The 22,230-nt window shown below is 43.6% G+C and overlaps 1 protein-coding gene across 2 annotated transcripts in view; it reads left to right on the forward strand.

Moving 5' to 3' along the window:
• The window catches only part of ZBTB41 (zinc finger and BTB domain containing 41), an 86,101-nt gene extending 67,987 nt beyond the window's left edge, over window positions 1-18,114 (forward strand). For both annotated transcript variants that reach the window (XM_077452764.1, XM_077452762.1), the window contains exons 9-11: window positions 704-809; window positions 10,051-10,139; window positions 16,216-18,114. In XM_077452764.1, coding sequence (XP_077308890.1) covers window positions 704-809; window positions 10,051-10,139; window positions 16,216-16,745 — 725 coding nt within the window. In that variant the 3' untranslated portion in view covers window positions 16,746-18,114. The remainder of the gene's footprint in view (window positions 1-703; window positions 810-10,050; window positions 10,140-16,215) is intronic.
• The last annotated feature ends 4,116 nt before the right edge of the window (window positions 18,115-22,230 follow it).

Here is a 22,230-nt window from a genome sequence, read left to right on the forward strand (position 1 = left end):
CTGTTGCTTAAAATATTTTTTTCCTGCAAGAACTCGTCTATGTGGTCTTTTATTAATCTCTCCAGTATCTTCCCAACTATAGAAGTTAAACTAACAGGTCTATAGTTACTTGGTGAAGACTTTGTTCCCTTTTTAAATATAGGCACCACATTGACCCTGCGCCAATCCAGTGGTACTATTCCTGTCATTAATGAGTCCCTAAAAATTAGATACAATGGATTTGAAATTACAGAACTCAATTCTTTTAGGATCCGTGGGTGGATGCCATCAGGTCCAGGTGTTTTATCCACCTTTATTCTGTCCAGATATTTCTGGACCATATCACTTTTGAGCCATTGTAGATTTGGGGCTGTGTCACTACCACCCCCATTATGGACATGAGCTCCCCCATGCTCATTTGTATACACAGAGCTGAAGAAAGTATTTAATAAGTTAGCCTTCTCTTTGTCCCCAGTCACCCACTCCAGATTATTTTGCAAAGGGCCTACATGCCCAGACTTAACCTTTTTACTATTAATATATTTGAAGAATTTTTTGGGGTTTGTCCTACTATCTTTTGCAATCTGTCTTTCATTTTGAATTTTTGAATCCTTGATGTACTGTTTGTTTTTTTTGTTTGTTTTTTAACATCAAATACAGTTTGCACAAACTAAACATTTAATACCAAATCATAGCAATTAAATATTAAAATATGTATTTCAAGGTGAGAAAGCCCATCAGTGTGAAGAGTGTGGAAAATGTTTTGGCCGTCGTGACCATCTGACTGTGCATTACAAGAGTGTTCATTTAGGGGAGAAGATTTGGCAGAAGTAAGTGATTTCATTTCAAAAGTCAATGGATAGAATAAAAATGTATGCAACATATTGGTATAAATATATTGATATTTAATAGGAAGAAAAATCTCACCTTTTTGGTCCCATTTGCCCTTCAGAAATTAGAAGTGTTAATAGTTTATTTTTTTTATCAATTAAAAAAATGGAAAGTAAATGGACAGAAGAGAAATCCAATCAATATTTGGTGTGACCACCCTTTGCCTGAAAAACAGAATCAGTTCTTCTCTGTACACTTGTGCACAGTTTTAGAAGGAACTTGGCAGGTAGGTTGTTCCAAACCTCTAGTAGAATTAAATACAGATCTGTGGATATAGGCTGCCTCAAATCCTTCTGTCTCTTCATGTAATCCCAGACAGACTCAATCATTTTGAGATCAGTGCTCTGCCTTGTTCTTCTTTATGTTGAAGATGGTTCTTAATGACATTGGCTGCCTGTATTTCTCAGCACTTATTATTATACCACTCTCCAGCCTTTCCATAAACTAACAGCCTCCTGCTACAGCCAAAAATTCTGGTCCAGAGTACCTGTTTTCTTCACCCTAGTTACTATTTTTTTGTGCAAAGTTGAGTCGCTTAGCCTTGTTTCCATGTCGGAGATATGTCTTTTTGGCTGCAATTCTTCCATAAAGACAACTTTTGTACAGACTTTTCCAGACAAAGCCTGCTGGTTTCCACCACTTCTATGCTGATGACCCTGCTGAACATATGCCAATATCAAAGGGAAGTAAGCATGTGTTGTCTCATCTCCTGCATTAAGTTTCCTTGACTGAAAACTGCATCTACAGTCCTCAGTGTTGGCCTTTTCTTTTGTTTTTTCAAAATAGCTTGAACAGCACATCTTGAAACCTCAGTCTGCTTTGAAATCTTTGTGCCTTGTTGCTGTGCTTAAAGTAATTGAGTTTTTCGGGTTTTTTTTTTTTTTATTACAAACATGTCATACTTACCCCCACTGCACAGTTCGTTTTGCACAGAGTAGCCCCTATCATCCTTGTCTGGGGTCCCCCGGCAGCGCTTGTTGGCAAGCACAGAGGTAAGATGTTTCTTGTAGTTGGTTATCAGGTTTTCACACATCTCAGGAGAGATTTTGGTCCACTCTACTCTACAGATCTTCTTGAAATACTTAAGGTTTCTTTGCTGTCGCTTGGCAACTTGAAGTTTCAGCTCCCTCCATAAATTTTCTATAGGATTATGGTCTGAAAACTGGCTAGGGCACTCCATGACCTTAATGTGCTTCTTCTGGAGCCACTCCTTTGTTGTCTTGGTGGTATGTTTTGGGTCATTGTAATGCTGGAAGATCCATCCCTGACATGTGTTTTGGCTGAGGTAAGAAGGTTCTCATCCAAGATTTTTCAATACATGGCTCCGTCCATTGGCACCTCAATGTGACAAAGTCTCCCCGTACCTTTAGCAGAGAAACAGCTCCAAAGCATCATGTTTCCACCTCTGTGCTAGAATGTAGGGATGGTGTTCTTAGTCGAGTCAATGCCAAAGAGCTCAATTTTGGTCTCCTCTGACCACAGCACCTTTTCCCAATCCTTCTCTTAATCATTTAAGTGTTCATTATCAAACTTCAGATGGGCCTGTACATGTGTCTTCTTGAGAAGGGGGACCTTGCGGGTGCTGCAGGATTTCAATCTTTGGCAGCGTATTATTGTTTGGTGACTGTGATTCCAACTGCGTTATCATTCACAAGCTCCTCTATTGTAGTTCTGGGCTGCTGATTGCGAATTTGAATGGAAGAAAGATTCTGTGGACAGGTGTTTTTTATACACCTAATGAGTTGTCGGAGCACCTTCTTAAATTGACAGGACTAATCTGTGTACCACATGAGCATCTACTGTAGCCAGTCTGTGGGATTATTGTTGGTTGGTAGGGGATCAAATACTTTATTTTACTCACTGAACTGCAAATCAATTTATAACATTTGCATCATGTTTTTTTTCTGGATTTTTTGGTTAATATTCTGTCTCTCATTTTAAGATGCAGCTATGATAAAAAAAAATGTAGACCCTTAATTTCTTTGTAAGTGGGCAAACGTAAAAAATCTGCAGGGGATCAAAAAATTATTTTCCTCATTGTATATATGTAAATGTATGTGCATCTTAAAGTGTTTTCAGTACTATAAAATGTACATTATATGAGGCAGCAAGTACCCATACTAAGCATTTACTCTTTGAATGTGACTGCCTTTGGATAAATACATCAGAGATCACAGGGGTAAGTGTACTGTCCCCAGAAAAAGAGGGCTTATGCCCCTACAAGCTGTACTTCTACTCCTGAGTTTAGGAAGTTTTATTCTTCTCTTCTGAGCTTACTATTCTGTTACTTGAAAATTGCACTATATGAAAACCAATTATTTACAGATATTTATTGATCGTGGTAAACATCTGGTGTTCTACGACTTGTGTAAAAGTTGCCTTGTGCAAAATGATCAGAGAGTGCGTTTTTTGCTATTTTTTTTCCTATTTATTCCTGGTAAGAACACCTAGGAGCTAAAAATATATGTATCAAAACCTGCTACTAAATTGTGACCCTCTCTGTACCAAAAACGGTGTATAATCTGGGTAGACTGAAAAAGTTAAAGGTTCTAATGAGAAAAGAAAAAAAAACTGCCATGGGTCTCAAGAAGGGCAAAAAGAAGAAAAGCATCAAATCAAATTTGCAGCCCACTTCTTCAGCTGCATACTGTGTTGTGATTTGCATCTTATGCCGCGTACACACGATCAAACAAGCGGGTGGAAAAGTCTGGCAAACTCAAGTCCGCCGGACAATCCCCCCGTGTGTAGCCTCCGGCATACTTTTTTGACCCGAAAGTACGGCGGACTTAGAAAGTAGTTTTACACTCCAATCTTCCCGCTGGACTTGCATTTCGGCGGACAATGCGGCCGTGTGTATGCGAGTCCGCCGTACTTTTGAAATGAACGGACTTTTCCCGCCCGGAGAAAAGTCCGCTCATTTCGAGCGGGTCTCCAGGTAGGCGGGGCCCGTGAAGGATACGTCGCTGGCCCCGCCGCCTGGTATGGACTTAAAGGGGAACCCCAACGCCGAAAAAATCGGCGTGGGGGTCCCCCCAGGCCCACATCAGACCCTTGTCCGAGCACGCTACCTGGCCGGCCAGGAAAAGGGGACGAGCGAGCGCCCCCCCCCCCTCCTGAGCCGTACCAGGCCGTGTGCCCTCAACATGGGGGGTGCCTTGGGGAAGGGGGGGCAGCGCAGCCCCCCCACCCCAAAGCACCTTGTCCCCATGTTGATGAGGACAAGGGCCTCTTCCCGACAACCCTGGCCGTTGGTTGTCGGGGTCTGCGGGCGGGGGGCTTATCGGAATCCGGGAGCCCCCTTTAATAAGGGGGCCCCCGGATACTGGCCCCCCACCCTATGTGAATGAGTATGGGGTACAATGTACCCCTACCCATTCACCTGTAAAATAAAGTACAAAAAAAACACAACACACAAGGGTTAAAATAGTTTATTGCACAGCTCCGGGGGTCTTCCGTCTTCGGGGGTCTTCTCGCCGGACACCTCCGCTATCTTCTTGTAGCTCTTTTACTAGCGGAGGAGCCCGGCTTTCTTCCTCGCCACCGCCTCGCCAAGTCCTCCGCTCACAATGACGGGGACCGGGCACGCGGCGACTTATATAGGGACAATGTCACAGTCCCGGAGGATGCTGGGACTGTCGCCATGTGACATCAACTGAAGACCCCGCCCCTTGTCCCTATATAAGTCGCCGCGTGCCCGGTCCCTGGCCCGGTCTTCTGCCGCCGCCGCCTTCCGTTCTTCTGCTTCTTCTTCTGCTTCTTCTTCTTCTTCAGATGTTGCCTCGCCGAGTCCTCCGCTCACAATGACGAGGACCGGGCACGCGGCGACTTATATAGGGACAAGGGGCGGGATCTTCAGTTGATGTCACATGGCAACAGTCCCAGCATCCTCCGGGACTGTGACATTGTCCCTATATAAGTCGCCGCGTGCCCGGTCCCCGTCATTGTGAGCGGAGGACTTGGCGAGGCAACATCTGAAGAAGAAGAGAAGGACAGAAGAACAGAAGGCGGCGGCGGCAGAAGCCCGGGCCACCGCCTGTAAAAGAGCTAGAAGAAGGCGCGGTGGCCCGGCAGAAGAACCGAAGAGGGGGACAAGACCCCCGAAGTCGGAAGAAGGGCGGCGGCGAGGAAGAAAGCCGGGCTCCTCCACTAGTAAAAGAGCTACAAGAAGATAGCGGAGGAGTCGAGAAGACCCCCGAAGACCGGAGACCCCCGGAGCTGTGCAATAATAATAATAAACTATTTTAACCCTTGTGTGTTGTGTTTTTTTTTTGTACTTTATTTTACAGGTGAATGGGTAGGGGTACAGTGTACCCCATACTCATTCACATAGGGTGGGGGGCCGGTATCCGGGGGCCCCCTTATTAAAGGGGGCTCCCGGATTCCGATAAGCCCCCCGCCCGCAGACCCCGACAACCAACGGCCAGGGTTGTCGGGAAGAGGCCCTTGTCCTCATCAACATGGGGACAAGGTGCTGTGGGGTGGGCCGCGCGGCCCCCTCCTTCCCCAAGGCACCCCCATGTTGAGGGCACGCGGCCTGGTACGGCTCAGGAGGGGGGGCGTTCGCTCGCCCCCCCTTTCCTGGCCGGCCGGGTAGCGTGCTCGGACAAGGGTCTGATGTGGACCTGGGGGGACCCCCACGCCGATTTTTTTCGCTGTTGGGGTTCCCCTTTAAGTTCATACCAGGCGGCGGGGCCAGCGACGTATCCTTCGCGGGCCCCGCCTACCTGGAGACGCGCTCGAAATGAGCGGACTTTCCTCCGCGTGTGTGGGCGAGTCCGTTCATTTCAAAAGTACGGCGGATAGTACGGCGGACTTAGTACGCCGTATTAGTCCGCTGAAAAAGTGCCGTGTGTGGGCAAGTAGCCCGTTCGGAAAGTCCGACGGACAGTCTGGCGGGAAGTCCGCCAGACTAAGTACGTCGGACAGACGGCTACGTGTGTACGCGGCTTTAGACTTATAGGCAGGATGTCCTGGTGTCAGAAAACATGAAACAGACTGAGACAGAAATACAATCAAATCACACTTGTTTATTAATAAAAATAAAAAGGTAAATAGAAAAAAAATGTAGTCAAGCATAGCAGAGTGCAGTAGCCAGATCGGGTAGTCAGCCAGTCCAAAGTTCATTAACCAGATCGGGTAATCAGCCAGTCCAGACGTCAGGGATCCAAGGAGAGCAACTGCAAGCAGGATAGAAGCCAGGAGGGATGTCAGCAAGCCAGTCTTGAAACAAACAACAGGAGATGGTTCCCTGTGATGTGACCAACGCGAAGGCAAATGAAAAGTGAGCAGGAAGGCTTTAAATAGGCAGGTCAGAGGAGCATCATCGGGAACAGCTGGTAACTGTGGAAAGAGAAGAGAGCTGGCAATTAGCCGACAGCTGAGTAGCCAGCCCAGAGGAGGAAGGGCTAAGCCAGCCCTGACACCTAGTCACTTAAAAATTCTATCATATCACATTTGCATTCTGGCAACTGGGATTTTCCAGCTCCATTGTCAATAAGTGTTTTTTTTTTTTTTTTTTTTCAATTACTGTTTATAATTTTTTGTTTTTTTTTTCAAATCTTTTATTTATATGCAAGGCAGAAAAACACAGAATACGACATCCAGAAATAGTGAATACAGAGGATATAATAGGACTACATGGGTTGAAATATACAACATAACGTAGATGGAAAATACATGTATAATAAAGAGGGGGCCAAATAACCCCTAAACCTTCTACTGTATTCATCTGTATCTTTTAGCTTCTTCTAATTGGAGAGATTACTTAAACGTAACCAACCCTGTCTCTTACTGAGGATAACTGTATCTCTCTACTGAAATTGATCTTGATCTCCAGGACGGTTCCGTGAGTCCTGCCTCTGTTTTCAAATTTTATTGTAGGAACAGAGCAGTATGGGCACTTGGGGACATAGCATGAGTCTCTGCATGCCCAAGGACAAGATGGGAAAGGAGGGGTGGGTAAGGGGGAAGGAAGATGGGAAGGTAAGTAGGGGGGAGCATGCAGGCAACACGCGCACTTGATTTGGGTCTTGCATCCAAGTGGCATCATCAGATCTCTCCACCCATCAGCCCTTCTATAGGGGAGCTGTTCTACCCTCGAGTACCACTTCCCAAAAGAGCCCTGCCCTCATCTGAGAATATAAACATATTCCATAGGGACCAGGTTCTGGTAAATCGTTCATTTTGGTGGCGAGCCATAAGAACTAGGTTTTCAATTTTTTGGATTTCTTCCACTCTTTGGAGCCACATGCCTACAGTCGGGGGTTGTGTGGACTTCCAATGTAATGGGATACAAGCCTTTGCGGCATCCAATAAGTGGCGGATCAGAGATTTTTTTTTTATAGGTCTTACATGACATGTCAGAGGCATGAAGTAGGAAGAAGGCTGGATTAGCTGAGATGGGGCACTCTGTGAACTTCTGTATGGTATGTTCAATGGTCTTCCAGAACTGCTCCAAAGTGGGGTAGCTCCAGAAGATGTGTAGGATGGTTCCCCCGGTCTCCCTGACATCTCCAGCAATGATCTGAATAAGATGGGTAGATCTTTTGTAATTTTGCTGGGTTATTGTACCATCTGGTGACCAATTTGTAATTGGTCTCCTGCATTTTTGGGTAAAATGAAGATCTATATGTAAAGTTGAGAATGTTTTGTTTTTGTCGCGTCGTAAAGGTACATTGCATATCTCTTACCGACGCGTCTAGACACTGCTTTCGGTGGCCATCTGGTGTTGAGATTAACAGTTGACAGGTGGCAGACAGAGTATGGGTCTTTGCGCCCCTTTCTGAACAGTAGGTTTTGGATGAAATTGTCTGGTGGGGGTATTGATTTGAGAAAATGGGTGAGTTGGAGAGCCCTACAGTAGTCTAAGTGGAATGGGCCGTCTGAGCTCATTAGTTCACATGTGGTGGGCCATTTATTTATGATGCTTGATAATAGCCTGAGGTGCTCAGGGAGTGGAAGATGGGGTCTGTGTTTCCCGGGGGAAAACTCTGGGGTTCCCAGGATTGGACACAGCGGGGAGTCAAGTGATGTAAGGCAGGCACGTGTAAGGAGAGACTAACGTGTTCTCGTAGTTGTGCCTATTAGGGGATGATTTTTTGTGTCTCTTGATAGTAAGTTATGGCACTAAGGCACTCTGCCCAGGGGTACAGCACACTGGGTCTGCTCTAACTGGGTCCATAATTTAGTGGACTGATGGCGGTTCCAGTCGATAAGCCTAGTCAGGTGGGTTGCCTGATGGTATTTGCGGAGGTCTGCTTCTACCAGGCCTCAATACAGTTTGGGCAGTGTGAGTTGTCTTTTATTGAGTCTAGGCCTTTTATGTGCCCATATGAAGTCGAAAAAAAGTGCACTGGTCTGGTCAAAATAGAAGGAGGGGATTGGGATCGGTAAGGCTTGTAAAAGGTAGAGAAATTTAGGAAGGATGCACATCTTAAGGATATTGCATCTACCAAACCATGAATGTAACCCCATGTGCCATTTATTGAGCAGAGTGCGTACAGCTGTCAGTAGCGGGGGGGGGGGGGGGGAATTCAGGGCAAATATCTGAGACATTTTGGGGGGAGGATGTGTTTACCTAGATATTTTAGGGCTGTGTTTGTCTATTTAAATTTAAAACTGGTTCTAAGAATCATGAGAAGGCATGGGGGCACTCCTATACTCATCGCTTCAGATTTGTTGAAGTTAATTTTCATCTTTGAGATACTACCATATGTCCTGAATTCTTGTAAAAGGTTTGGAAGGGAGATCGCCGGATTAGTGAGGGAAAACGGCATATCATCCGCATATGCGGCCATCTTCTGTGAGTCTCCCATAACCCCCCCCCCCCCCCCCCCCCCCCGTGATATCGGGGTTGGCACGCACGGTACGCAGGAAGGGTTCCAGTGACAGGGCGAAAAGGAGTGGGCATAATGGGCACCCCTGTCGTGTCCCGTTCTTGATCACAAATGAATCTGATAAGACTCCGTTGGCACGGACTCGAGCTGAAGGGTCAGTGTATAGTGAGTTTATCCAATTCGGCATCGTGTTGCCCAGGCCTATGTGTTTGAAGACGGAGGACATCAATTGCCAGTTCACCCTGTCAAAGGCCTTCTCTGCGTCCGTGCTTAAGAAGACACAGGGGGTCTTATTTTTGTTCACCACATGTAGAAGGTTAAGGACTTTAATTGTGTTGTCCCTCTCCTCCCTGGTTGGGAGAAATCCAACCTGGTCCAAGTGAATAAGGGATGGAAGATATATAGTTGGATCCTGGTGGATAATATTTTCGTGAAAATATTTAGGTCTGCATTGAGTAGCGAGATCAGCCTATAGTTCCCGCATGCCGTAGGGTCCTTCCCTTCCTTGGGGATCACAGTGATGTTTGCCGATAGGGTGTCTCATGGGAGTTTTGTGTCAGAGCCTAGTGAGTTAAGGAATTTGTGCATAAATTCCTCAAGGGATGGTAATAAGATTTTGTAATATTGAGCAGTGAGCCCCATCCGGGGTCGGTGCTTTCCCTAGTTTAGTGGCCCCTACTGCCGACTGTATTTCTTCCAGGGTTAAGAGATCTTCAAGCAGCTTGATTCCGCGGGCAGTTTGGGCAATCCTGGCGTGTCAGCTGCAGCAATGCTGTGTTCACATGGCACTGTTGCAATGGCGCCCGGCAATGTCACGGAAGTATCGTCGGATACCGCTCTGCGGGGTCAATGATTGATTGCTGCTGGCCGATGATCTTGTCCTATACCTTCTGGTGGTTATCATACCTCAATGTCCCTTAGGTAAGCCGTCTGTTTTGCGAGGCCAAGCGGGGAAGGCCAGTAGCTCTCGTAAAACACTTCCTCACTTGGCCATCGATAAGCCACGCCCCCTACTGTTTATAATTTTAACAGATTGAATACAGATAGCATGATAATCACTAGATGGATTTAAATCCTGTAGGGGTGGTACACATCACACCGCAGCTGCTCAAAAAGACGAGGATAGCCATGGGGTTTGTTGGGTGGCAGTTGCATAATATTGTTTGGTACTGAGATGTGTTTGCTGACTTTCAGTAAACCTTTGGTGCTTAAACGCACCAAAGCTAATTAGTCAAATTAGGATTTTACCTATTATCCCACTAGACTTGTACTGTATGTTGTATATTCCTGTCTATGCATTTACAAAACAAAAAATGGAGATGTATCTTTTTTTTTTATTTTGCAGATACAAGGCAACAATTCATCAGTGTGAAGTATGCAAAAAAGTCTTTAAGGGGAAATCAAGCCTTGAAATGCACTTCAGAACACATTCGGGTAATATATATTTATATTGTAAAGTAATATCAAGATCTCTTTGTGCTATTTACCACTTTACCTCTAGAGCAATTTTTACATTTTTGTACAGATGTAAAAATCTGCATTTGTGGTCCTAAAAACCCCCAGACCAATTATGTTGCACGATATTTGAGCAGCTGTTTATCAAACGCATGTTTTCGGGGAAAAATATATTAACCACTTAAACCCCGGACCATTTGGCTGGCCTAAGACCAGAGCACTTTTTGCGATTCGGCACTGCGTTGCTTTAACTGACAATTACGCGGTCGTGTGAAGTGGCTCCCAGACAAAATTGATGTCATTTTTTCCCCACAAATAGATCTTTCTTTTGGTGATATTTAATTACTTCTGCGGTTTTTCTTTTTTTTGCGCTATAAACAAAAATAGAGCGACAATTTTGAAAAAACACATTATTTTTTTGCTATAATAAATATCCCCCAAAAATATGTTTTAAAAAAACTATTTTTTTTCTTCAGTTTAGGCTGATATGTATTCTTCTTCTACATATTTTTGGTTAAAAAAAAAATCGCAATAAGCGTTTGATTTCCTGAGTGATTCTAACCGTTAGGGGTGTGGCTATGAGTGACACGTCACTGATCACCGCTCCCTATCACAGGGAGCTATGATCAGTGACAGTGTCACTAGGCAGAACAGGGTGATGCCGATATTTAGAAATCACGGCGGCCGGTGGCCGATATATGATGCCTATATGTTAGGCTGATTTTTTCCCCCCCCCCCTTCATCTCATAAACTCTAACAGACACTGGGGCATTTTTTAGGCTCTTTTGGGCTAAAAATAGCGCCTGTAAAGTGCCTGCAAAACGCCTCCCCTGCAGTCTGTGTGAAAGACAGAGTGCTTTCACACTGAGGCGATGCACTTGCAGGATGTTAAAAAAAAAAAAAAAAAAAGTCTTGCAAGCAGCACCTTTGGAGTGGTGTATACCGCTCCTCCACCACTCCTGCCCATTGATATGAATGGGCACTACTGCCAAAGCAATGCGATTTGGCAGCGGCGCTTCACGGGCGCATTTAACCTCTTCCTTGGCCGCTAGTTGGGTTATATGCGCCCCACTAGCAGCCCAATTGGCTGATGCCGATTAATTAAAAAAACGGATATATCGGCCGACCTCTAAATATAATACAATTATATGTAAAAATATAAATATTTTTAAAAAACTGTCATTTCGGAATCCGTTTCAGTTTTCAGCCTAGTGCATCCTTCATTTTCGGTTTCGGCACCAAAATTTCCATTTGGTGTGCCCCTAATGTGAACGCATTATGCGCATGTTTGCATTAGTGAGTATATGCATACCAATAGGGCTTACAATTAATTTATTTTGGGGGTTTTTAATACAGTTTTATTACATTTTTTTTTAAATCTTTATTTCTATTTAACTTTCTTTTTTTTTATCACAATGGGTTAACAAATCCCCATGTGATAGCATTGGCCAGGTGAAGGTACTCTTTTTGGAGACCTTGGGAGTCTATTAGACTCCAGTGTCTCTCATGCCCTCCAAAGCAGCTAAACGAGCAAACATTGTGCTCCATTAGCAGCTTCCCTGGCTGTATCAAACAGGGAATGTGCTGATACACCATGCAGAAAATGTGTTTGAGTGCTATCAGCACCTTAAACCGGTGCTATAAACAAGAAAAGGGACAATTTTGGAAAAATATATATATTTTTTTGTTTTTACTTTTTGCTATAATAAATATCCCCCAAATTAAAAAAAATAAATCTTCATCAGCTTAGGCCAATATATATGCTTCTACATATTTTTGTTTAAAAAATATATCGTTATAAGCGTATATTGATTGATGTGTATGTGTGTAATATATATATATATATATATATATATATATATATATATATATATATATATATATATATATATATATATATATATATATATATATATATATTATAATATAATTTTTATTTTTACTAGTAATGGTGGTGATCTGCGATTTTTAGTGGTACTGCGATGGACAGATCGCAGACTTTTGACACTTTTTTGGGGACCATTGGCAATTATGCAGCAATCAGTGCTATAAAAATGCACTTATTACAGTGTAAATGTCACTGACAGGGAAGGGGTTAACAATAGGGGGCAATCAAGGGGTTAACTGTGTGTTCTCTCAATGTGCTCTAACTGTATGTTGATAGGATTGACTAGGAGAGGAGATATATAGTTTTTCCTATTTAGTAGAGCAAACGATATGGCTCCTCTCCTCTGACAGCACACACAATCCCTGTGCTGTCACTCGTGCCCTCTGGTGGCCGAAATGGGGTAGGATGCACCCGTATGGAATTTCGCCCAGGAGAGACATTGTGCCGCAGTATATCTGCGTGAGTGACATGGTAGGGAACCAGTTAAATACCGCGTTAAACTATGTGGTAAGTTATCGCAATATGATGCTTTTTCAAAAAAAATTGTAAGACAGCCAGCAATTTAGTCATGGCTGGTATGGCATGGCTTCTCTGGGTTAAGAGGTGAAAGGCATAGAATGCATTAATATGATTTTTTTTTTACCTTTACAACCCCTTTAATGCATGCATTTATTATTTCCTTCTGTGACTTGACTTGCTGCTTTTTTATTCAGTATTTTTTTTAAAAATACATTAAAATGCTCCTAAAAATGTGAATTTTTTTTTTTTTTTTTTAAATACAATTTTTTACTTGCCAGAAATGGCTGTTGCTAGGCAGATCGTCTTAATCTGCCACTTCCTACTCTGCGGTGGTCTTCATTCTTCTCCTCCTCGCATTGTCTTCTGGGGAATGGGGTGCGCTGTGTTCTGGGAACTGTGTGTGTCCCAGAACACAGCCGGCCATTCTCAAAGCGAGGCGTGACTCACGCATGCGCAGTAGGAAACGAGCAGTGAAGCCGCAAGGCTCCACTGCCTTTTTCTCTTAGTTGGAATAGTTGGAATGGCTGTGCCGGGACCCCATCCGATGGACGGATCGTCCTCGGCGGCTGACATTGCGGGAACCTTGGACAGGTACAGTGGGGATCGAAAGTTTGGGCACCCCAGGTAAAAATGTGTGTTTAATGTGCATAACGAAGCCAAGGAAAGATGGAAAAATCTCCAAATGGCATCAAATTACAGATTAGACATTCTTATAATATGTCAAAAAAAGTTAGATTTTATTTCCATCATTTATACTTTCAAAATTATAGAAAACTAAAAATGGCGTCTGCAAAAGTTTGGGCACCCTGCAGAATTTATAGCATGCACTGCCCCCTTTGCAAAGCTGAGACCTGCCAGTGTCATGGATTGTTCTCAATCATCGTCTGGGAAGACCAGGTGATGTCAATCTCAAAGTTTTTAAATGGCCACACTCATCTGACTTTGCCCCAACAATCAGCACCATGGGTTCTTCTAAGCACTTGTCTAGAAAACTGAAACTGAAAATAGTTGACGCTCACAAAGCTGGAGAAGGCTATAAGAAGATAGCAAAGCGTTTTCAGATGTCAATATCCTCTGTTCGGAATGTAATTAAGAAATGGCAGTCATCAGGAACAGTGGAAGTTAAAGCAAGATCTGGAAGACCAAGAAAAATATCAGACAGAACAGCTCGCTGGATTGTGAGAAAAGCAATTCAAAACCCACATTTGACTGCACGATCCCTCCAGAAAGATCTGGCAGACACTGAAGTTGTGGTACACTATTCCACTATAAAGAGATACTTGTACAAATATGGTCTTCATGAAAGAGTCATCAGAAGAAAACCTCTTCTACGTCCTCACCACAAAAGTCAGCGTTTGAACTTTGCAAATGAACATATAGACAAGCCTGAGGCATTTTGGAAACAAGTTCTGTGGACCGTTGAGGTTAAAATAGAACTTTTTGTCCGTAATGAGCAAAGGTACGTTTGGAGAAGAAAGGGCACAGAATTTAATGAAAAGAACCTCTGTCCAACTGTTAAGCATAGGGGTGGATCAGTCATGCTTTGGGGTTTTATTGCAGCCAGTGGCACAGGGAACATTTCACGAGTAGAAGGAAAAATGGATTCAATAAAATTTCAGCAAATTTTGGATGGTAACTTGATGCCATCTGTAAAAAAGCTGAAGTTAAAGAGAAGATGGCTTCTACAAATGGATAATGATCCTAAACACACCTCAAAATCCACGGGGGATTACAGGTTTTGCCATGGCCTTCACAATCTCCTGACCTCAACATTATTGAAAATCTATGGATAGGCCTTAAAAGAGCAGTATGTGACAGACAGCCCAGAAATTTTTTAAAGAACTGGAACACTTTTGTAAGGAAGAATGGGCAAAGATACCTCAAACAAGAATTGAAAGACTCTTGGCTGGCTACAAAAAGCATTTACAAGCTGTGATACTTGCCAAAGGGGGCAGTACAAGATATTAACTCTGCAGGGTGCCCAAACTTTTGCAGACGCCATTTTTTTGTTTTCTGTAATTTTGAAAGTGTAAATGATGGAAATAAAATCTAACTTTTTTTGACATATTATAAGAATGTCTAATCTGTAATTTGATGCCATTTGGAGATTTTTCCATCTTTCCTTGGCTTCGTTATGCACATTAATACACATTTTTACCTGGGGTGCCCAAACTTTCGATCCCTACTGTAAGTGTGCTTATTAAAAGTGTTTGTAGCTGCTGACTGTTTTTTCAGCTGGACCTCCGCTTTTAACGCGTGTTTTTGGTGTTTGCGCTAAATACCGCAATAGTAAATTTACATTTACCTTATCGAATGCGTTATGTGGTCACATGACTGTCAGAACACATTAGATAACCTTTTAGTGAATTGTGCCCATTTTCTTTTTAATTTTTTGTGCAAATACATTGGAAAGAGATTGTAAATATTCTTATCATTATTTTCTAAGGCCGGGTTTACATCTGTGCAGGTGTGGGACTCCCGCAGCAAAAATGCACTGCTGTTAGCAGACGTGCGGGGGTACCATTAATTCTTAATGGCACCCTCACACAATGGAAACCACAACACATTTTACCTGTGGTGGAAAATGCTGTGATTTTAGAAATGGTGCAGGGATCTTTTCCCTGCGTATCCACAGGTACAAATGAATGGACGTCTGTGCCTGCGCTATCGCAGATGCAGGGAATCTGCAATAAAGTACTGTTAGATGGAGTAGCAAGAGGAATTGGATGGGTGTTTTATTATGGGAATTAATTGGGGGGGAAATATATTTTTAGTTCCAGGATTTGATCTGCTGAAATGTCCTGTATTTATTTAAAGTGATATTAAACCTTTGGGTTTTTTAGATTTAAAATAACAAACATGTCTATACATACCTGCTCTGTGCATTGCTTTTGCACAGAGCACCCCCAATCCTCTTCTTCTGTTGTCCCCTGCCTGTGCTCCAGGCCCCTCTTCTTTAGCGGGTGCCCCCATGGAAAGCCACTTTCCACCTGTCCGTGCTGGTACGGGACTCTGCTCTGCTCGCGCTCCTGTGTCGCAGCATTTGATTGGCTTCCGCGGCTATCAATCTTCCCATTTAGGAGAATGCATTAAAGGAGTTTTAAAGTCTCAAGGTTTTTTATCCTAATGCATTCTATGCATTAAGATAAAAAGCCTTCTGTGTGCAGCAGCCCATTTAACACTTACCTGTGGATCCTCTGTCCAGCAATGTCCACAAGTGTCTCAGCCGTCTGAGATTCTCCCTCTTGATTGTCTGAGACACTGTAGCGGCTCCCATTGTCAATCAGTCAGCTAGCCAGTCAGGGGAGAGAGGGAGCGGGCCGGATCGGGGCTTCATGTCTGAATGGACACAGGGAGCTGTGACTCAGCTCAGATGCCCCCTTAGCAAGCTGTTTGCTGTGGGGGCACTGAACAGGAGGGGAGGGCCCAGTATCACAGAAGAGGCACCCTAGAAGAGGAGGATCCAGGCTGCTCTGTGCAAGTCCACTACCATATAACATGTTTGTTATTTTTATAGGAAAATAAACAAGACTTTACAATCATTTTAAGGTGAAAACCTTAAGGCTTTAGAACCACTTTATACATAGACATTATACTTGTACCAAAGGTGTGAATTTCAGTATAAGTAACTTATTCTGTCTTCGACAGGTGAAAAACCATATAAATGTCAGATCTGCAATCAAGCTTTTCGTATTAAAAAGACACTAACAAAACACATGGTCATACATTCAGATGCTCGTCCATTCAACTGCCAGTTTTGCAGTGCAGCTTTTAAACGCAAGGACAAGCTCAAGTACCACATTGACCATGTTCATAGTTTAAAGACAGAGGAAGAGGGAACAAACGAAGAAAGCAAGTTCTACCCAGCTGCTGCTCAGAGCTCAGAGACGGATATCTGTGTGCCTCTCACCCTGGTACCTGTGGAGATTGCAGAAAGTGAAGGTGAATTAGAGACCCATGCTGGCACCTCTGTATTGCCACAGGATGCACAGTACCAGCGTCCTTCTGACTTAACCTTCTTGGAAAAGTACACTCTTACGCCACAGCCAGCAACCCTTTTACATCCAGTCAGACCTGAGCAAATAATTGAGACTCGAGAACACTCTTACTTGGGGACACTGCTTGGCCTGGAGTCGCAGCCTTCTGTGCAGGCTGTTTCCAACAGTGACCACCAGTGAAAATGACATTCTGCAGACTTTAATCTGTAGAGGTTGCTGCTTGGAAGGGTTATGGGCAGGCACCACCCTTAGCAGTCATTTAACGTGTTTCTGTAGACTACTTGTTCTGTTCCCCACCACCTGCATATGTCATTGTGCTGTGTTGCATTGGATTTGCCTAATTAATGATATGATAGGTACAAATCTTCAGCTAGGATCCTGCATCACTGTAATGTTTATTAGAAAGTGAAAGAAAGAAAATTGCATTAGCAGAGGCAATCAGCAAGGTTCTAGCTGTCATTTGTCAAGTTGGTTTTGTATAGCAAAACACTTTCCTCTTGTGTATAAATCTGCCTGTAGTGCTTTTAAATTGTGATTTTTCTTTTGAGTAACTGTTACATGAATCTGCCAGGGAAGACAAGTAAGAGCTGCCTATAATGTAAGGGATTTGTTTTTTTAAGGTACAAGATGCTGGGCTGTTATCCTTTGACCTACCGTCTTTTCTAGCTCAGCCAGTGACCAAGTGGTGGTGGTTCACTAAAGAAGCAGAGGTTGTTCACGTTGCAAAGTGAATGTAAGTAAATATAGTGAACCTATAATCACTTTGAATACCCAGACATGTGCGATGGAAAGATTTTTACTGGCACGATTGGTTGATTGAAAAGAATGTAGCTTCATCCTTTGTACGAAGCAAAATTATAGTTCACTGAGCTAAGTTAACAGTTTCTACTCCTTTAATGAGTCAGCCTTGTGTCCCAACGCTTCACTGGCTGCATAATTGTTCCAATCCGGGAGTTTGTCACAATAACACATTTACCCATGGAGGCCCCTGTTTTTCATCTTTGCAGGTTATTTTTAAAGCTTTTCTGGGTGTCCTTGAATGTACAGCAATAATTAGGTTAGTGTTAACGTAGAACTATATGAGAGAGAGAGAGAGAGAGGACCTCCTTAACTGGGCAGGGACAGTAATAAAAACTGACAGGGGTTCTAATCTATCCAAAACTAAAAAAAGAGGTTTTGACATTTAGTTATACTTTAAGTAAACAGAATGCCTTTCTTGCTCCAAAGATATAAAACTAAACCTTGTTTTTATATATAGATTTTTAATTGTACAAAAAAAAGATACATTTTAACCAACATAAAACTCAAATCTGAAGGACATACCTATAGAAAGAGTATGCTGATTATGTCCATTCATTTTCACTGAGATTTTTTTTAAAGTGTGGTCCAAGTTATAAACAAAAATGAATTACTCTACTAAACAATAAGGTCAAATATTCAAACTATTCAAATATATAATTTCTCAATTACGTGCATGGTAATTTCCTGTGAAATCAAGGCTTTTAGTTGTGTCTAAACCTGTAAAAAGATTATAAATTCATTTGGCAAACTTCTCTGCACTTGCGTTTTTATTTTCATGTCCTTTTGATATTAGAGTAATGGAGGAATTAATGTCCATTGTGTTGTTGTGATAATTTATGATCCTGACTCCAAATAAGGAACTTATTGTTAATTCTCTTGTCCTCCTTATAGTTTGCCTGGTTCACGCCAGCATATTCTTGTGAACCCTCCTCTCAAATGCTTAACCACCTCAATACAGTGCACTTACACCCCCTTCCTGGCCAGACCAATTTTTAGCTTTCAGCGCTCTCCCACAATTTGAATGACAACTCAGTCATGCAAGACTGTACCCATATGAAACTTGCATCCTTTTTTCCACACAAATAGAGCTTTCTTTTAGTGGTATTTAATCACTAGTGGGTTTTTTATTTTTTGTGCTATAAATAAAATAAAACGTAAATTTTGTGAAAAAAATGCCTTTTTCTTTGTTTCTGTCATAAATTTTTGCTAATTAGTAATTTTTCTTCATAGATTTTGGCCAAAATTTATACTGCTACATATCTTTGGTAAAAATAACCCACATTAGTATATATTATTTGGTCTTTGTGAACGTTATAGAGTCTACAAACTATGGTGCCAATCGCTGAAAATTGATCACATCTGATCAGGCCTTCAGTACATCAGGTGTATCTCATTTCTTGATACACTAACAAGTCAGGAAAGTACAAATACCCCCCCAAATTAACCCTTTTTACAAAGTAGACATTCCAAGGTATTAAGTAGCATGGTGATTTTTTTAAGTTGTAATTTTTTCCCACAATTCTTTGCAAAATGAAGATTTTTTTTTTTTTTGATTTTTTTTTTTACAAAATTGTCATATTATCAGGTTATTTCTCACACACAGCATATGCATACAACAAATAACACCCCAAAATACATTCTGCTACTCTTCCTGAGTACGGCGATACCACATGTGAGACTTTTACACAGCCTGGCCACATACAAAGCACCAAAATTGATGTAGTACCTTCAGACGTTCTACGAGCAAAAATGACGTATCTCATTTCTCAACCACCTATTACACTTTTGAAGGCCCAGGAGTACCAGGACAATGGAATTTCCCATAAAATGACCCCATTTTGGAAAGCAAGCACCCCAACGTATAATCTGTGAGGCATAATGAGTCTTTTAAACAGTTCATTTTTTTTCCAGAAATTTTTGGAATATGTGGAAAAAAATGAAAACGCATTTTTTTTTTTTACACAAAGTTGTCAATTTATAAGATATTTCTAACACATAGCATGTATATAGCAAAAATTACAACCCAAAACACATTCTGCTACTCCTCCCGAGTATGGCGATACCACATGTGTAGGACTTTTACACAGCCTGGTCACATAGAGAGGCCAAACATTGAAGTAGTACGTTCAGGCGTTCTAGGAGCATAAATGACACATCTCATTTCATTCCTACCCATCACACTTTTGAAGGTCCTGGACCACCAGGACAGTGAAATTACCCACAAAATTACCCCATTTTGGAAAGCAAACACCCCAATGTATATTCTATGAGACATGGGCTGCAAATAGGTACTCGGGTACTCTGATGGGCTGGAAATAGGTACTCGGGTACTCTGATGGCCATGTGACAGGTACTCGGGTACTCTGATGGCCTGCTGACAGGTACTCGGGTACTCTGATGGCCTGCTGACAGGTACTCGGGTACTCTGATGGCCTGCTGACAGGTATTCGGGTACTCTGATGGCCTGCTGACAGGTACTCAGGTACTCTGATGGCCTGGTGACAGGTATTTGGGTCCTCATATGGACTGTGACAGGTACTTGGGTACTCGGATGAACTGCGACGGGTACTCAGATGGACTGTGACAGGTACTCGGATACTCAGATGGGCTGTGACAGGTGCCCGGGTACTCGGATGAACCGTGACAGGTACTCTGATGGGCTGTGACAGCTACTCGGGTACTCTGATGGACCGTGACAGGTACTCTGGTACTCTGATGGGCCGTGACAGGTACTCGTCTACTTTGATGGACCGTGACGGGTACTCGGGTACTCTGATGGGCCGTGACGGGTACTCTGATGGGCCGTGACGGGTACTCTGATGGGCCGCGACGGGTACTCGGGTACTCTGATGGGCCGTGACGGGTACTCGGGTACTCTGATGGGCCGTGACAGGTACTCGGGTACTCTGATGGGCCGTGACAGGTACTCGGGTACTCTGATGGGCCGTGACAGGTACTCGTCTACTTTGATGGACCGTGACAGGTACTCGGGTACTCTGATGGGCCGTGACAGGTACTCGGGTACTCTGATGGGCCGTGACAGGTACTCGGGTACTCTGATGGGCCGTGACAGGTACTCGTCTACTTTGATGGACCGTGACAGGTACTCGGGTACTCTGATGGACCGTGACGGGTACTCGGGTACTCTGATGGACCGTGACAGGTACTCTGATGGACCGTGACGGGTACTCTGATGGACCGTGACGGGTACTCTGATGGGCCGTGACGGGTACTCGGGTACTCTGATGGGCCGTGACGGGTACTCGGGTACTCTGATGGGCCGTGACGGGTACTCTGGTACTCTGATGGGCCGTGACAGGTACTCGGGTACTCTGACTGTGACAGGTACTCAGGTCTTCTGATGGCCTGTGACAGGTACTCTGATGGACTGTGACAGGTACTCTGATGGACTGTGATTGACAGGTACTATGAGGGGTGGTGACAGGTCCTCTTTATTGGGGGGGGGGGGCAATCCGTATGATTGGTGTACACTGTAGGCGGTAACGAGATATTACCGCAATCTCCTCCTCGCACACGATCGGTGTGTGAGGAGGAGAAGCCGGTAACATCTCGTTACCGCGGTTTGTTTACATTTTAGTGATCGGCTGTGAAAGGATCACAGCCGGCCAATGGCTGTTTTCCAGCGTCTGTGACGAGCAGTGTTCCCGGGAACACGGCGCCACCGACGTGCGATTGCGCGCATGCGCCGTGCACAGTGGGGGTGTGACCATCTGTGATCGGCTGTGACTTCATCGCAGCCGATCACGTGGTAAACAGCCATAACCAATGGCTGTTCACCCCCTTTGGTGGCGAGCGGTGTCTCCGTGACACGCCGCCACCGAAGAAACAGGGATGCGCGCGCACGATCGCGCGCATTCCCTGTTTAAACGGGAGGCCGTCATATGACTGCCTGCGGTCAGCAAGTAGTTCATGTTCAAAATGAAAGGAGAAGCATGGACTTTAAAAATAAACATTTATACAACCCTAGGTGGATGCAGCATCAATCCGATGCTGTATATGTCCCCCGCCGGCTCTGCAGTGAGAACTGAGCAATCAAACACCGCAGATCGCTCAGTTCTCTCCCTCAAATCTGAGCAGAGAGCCATGACTGTCAGTCACTGGCTCTGTGATCTGCCCCTCCAGTGCTCACTGGACTGCTGGGCTATGGAGGGGGCAGGAGGGGCTCTCAGTGGATTGCTAGAGGTTGAGCCAGGTGTTGGTCCAGGCTTCTGGGTGCTTCCCGAGTCTCAACCAGCTGAGTGATGTCAGCCGACAGCAGACTTTAGTCCCCTGTCGGCTGAAAATAGGTCACAGGAATGCAGAATGACCTGTACTCCTGTGGCCTACAGAAGTATAGCCAAAATAGCTTTGGCTATACTTTTAAGCAAACATTTACTGAATGTTTAGCAAGCATTTTAAAACATTTTGAAAGTTAGTTACAGTGAATAATCACTGTGCGATTATACCTAAAACAAATATTAATCAAACACACCAGTTCTTGGCTGCACACATCTTGATGACTCTGTGGTGTACACTACGTTCTTATCTTTCAAGACAGACTGCAAGTACCATGCACACAAGCTGTTCACAACCACAGGTGCAGGGAGATTTATACTATTTTTATCCATTCCTAACTTTGTCTCAATTTCAGAAATATTTTACATTATACTGTTGCTATAGTGTTTATCAAATTTAATGGTATAACATACTGTAATTTTTTTTTGTTAAGGACTTCTGACATAGTGCTTAACCACTTCAATACAGTGCACTTACACCCCCTTCCTGACCAGACCAATTTTCAGCTTTCAGCGCTCTCACAGTTTGAATGACAATTACTCAGTCATGCAACACTGTACCCATATGA

This window comes from Lithobates pipiens, unplaced genomic scaffold, assembly GCF_037356315.1.
Source record: "Lithobates pipiens isolate NorthernLeopardFrog02 unplaced genomic scaffold, aLitPip1_a1.2 Scaffold_23, whole genome shotgun sequence".
Lineage (NCBI taxonomy): Eukaryota > Metazoa > Chordata > Amphibia > Anura > Ranidae > Lithobates > Lithobates pipiens.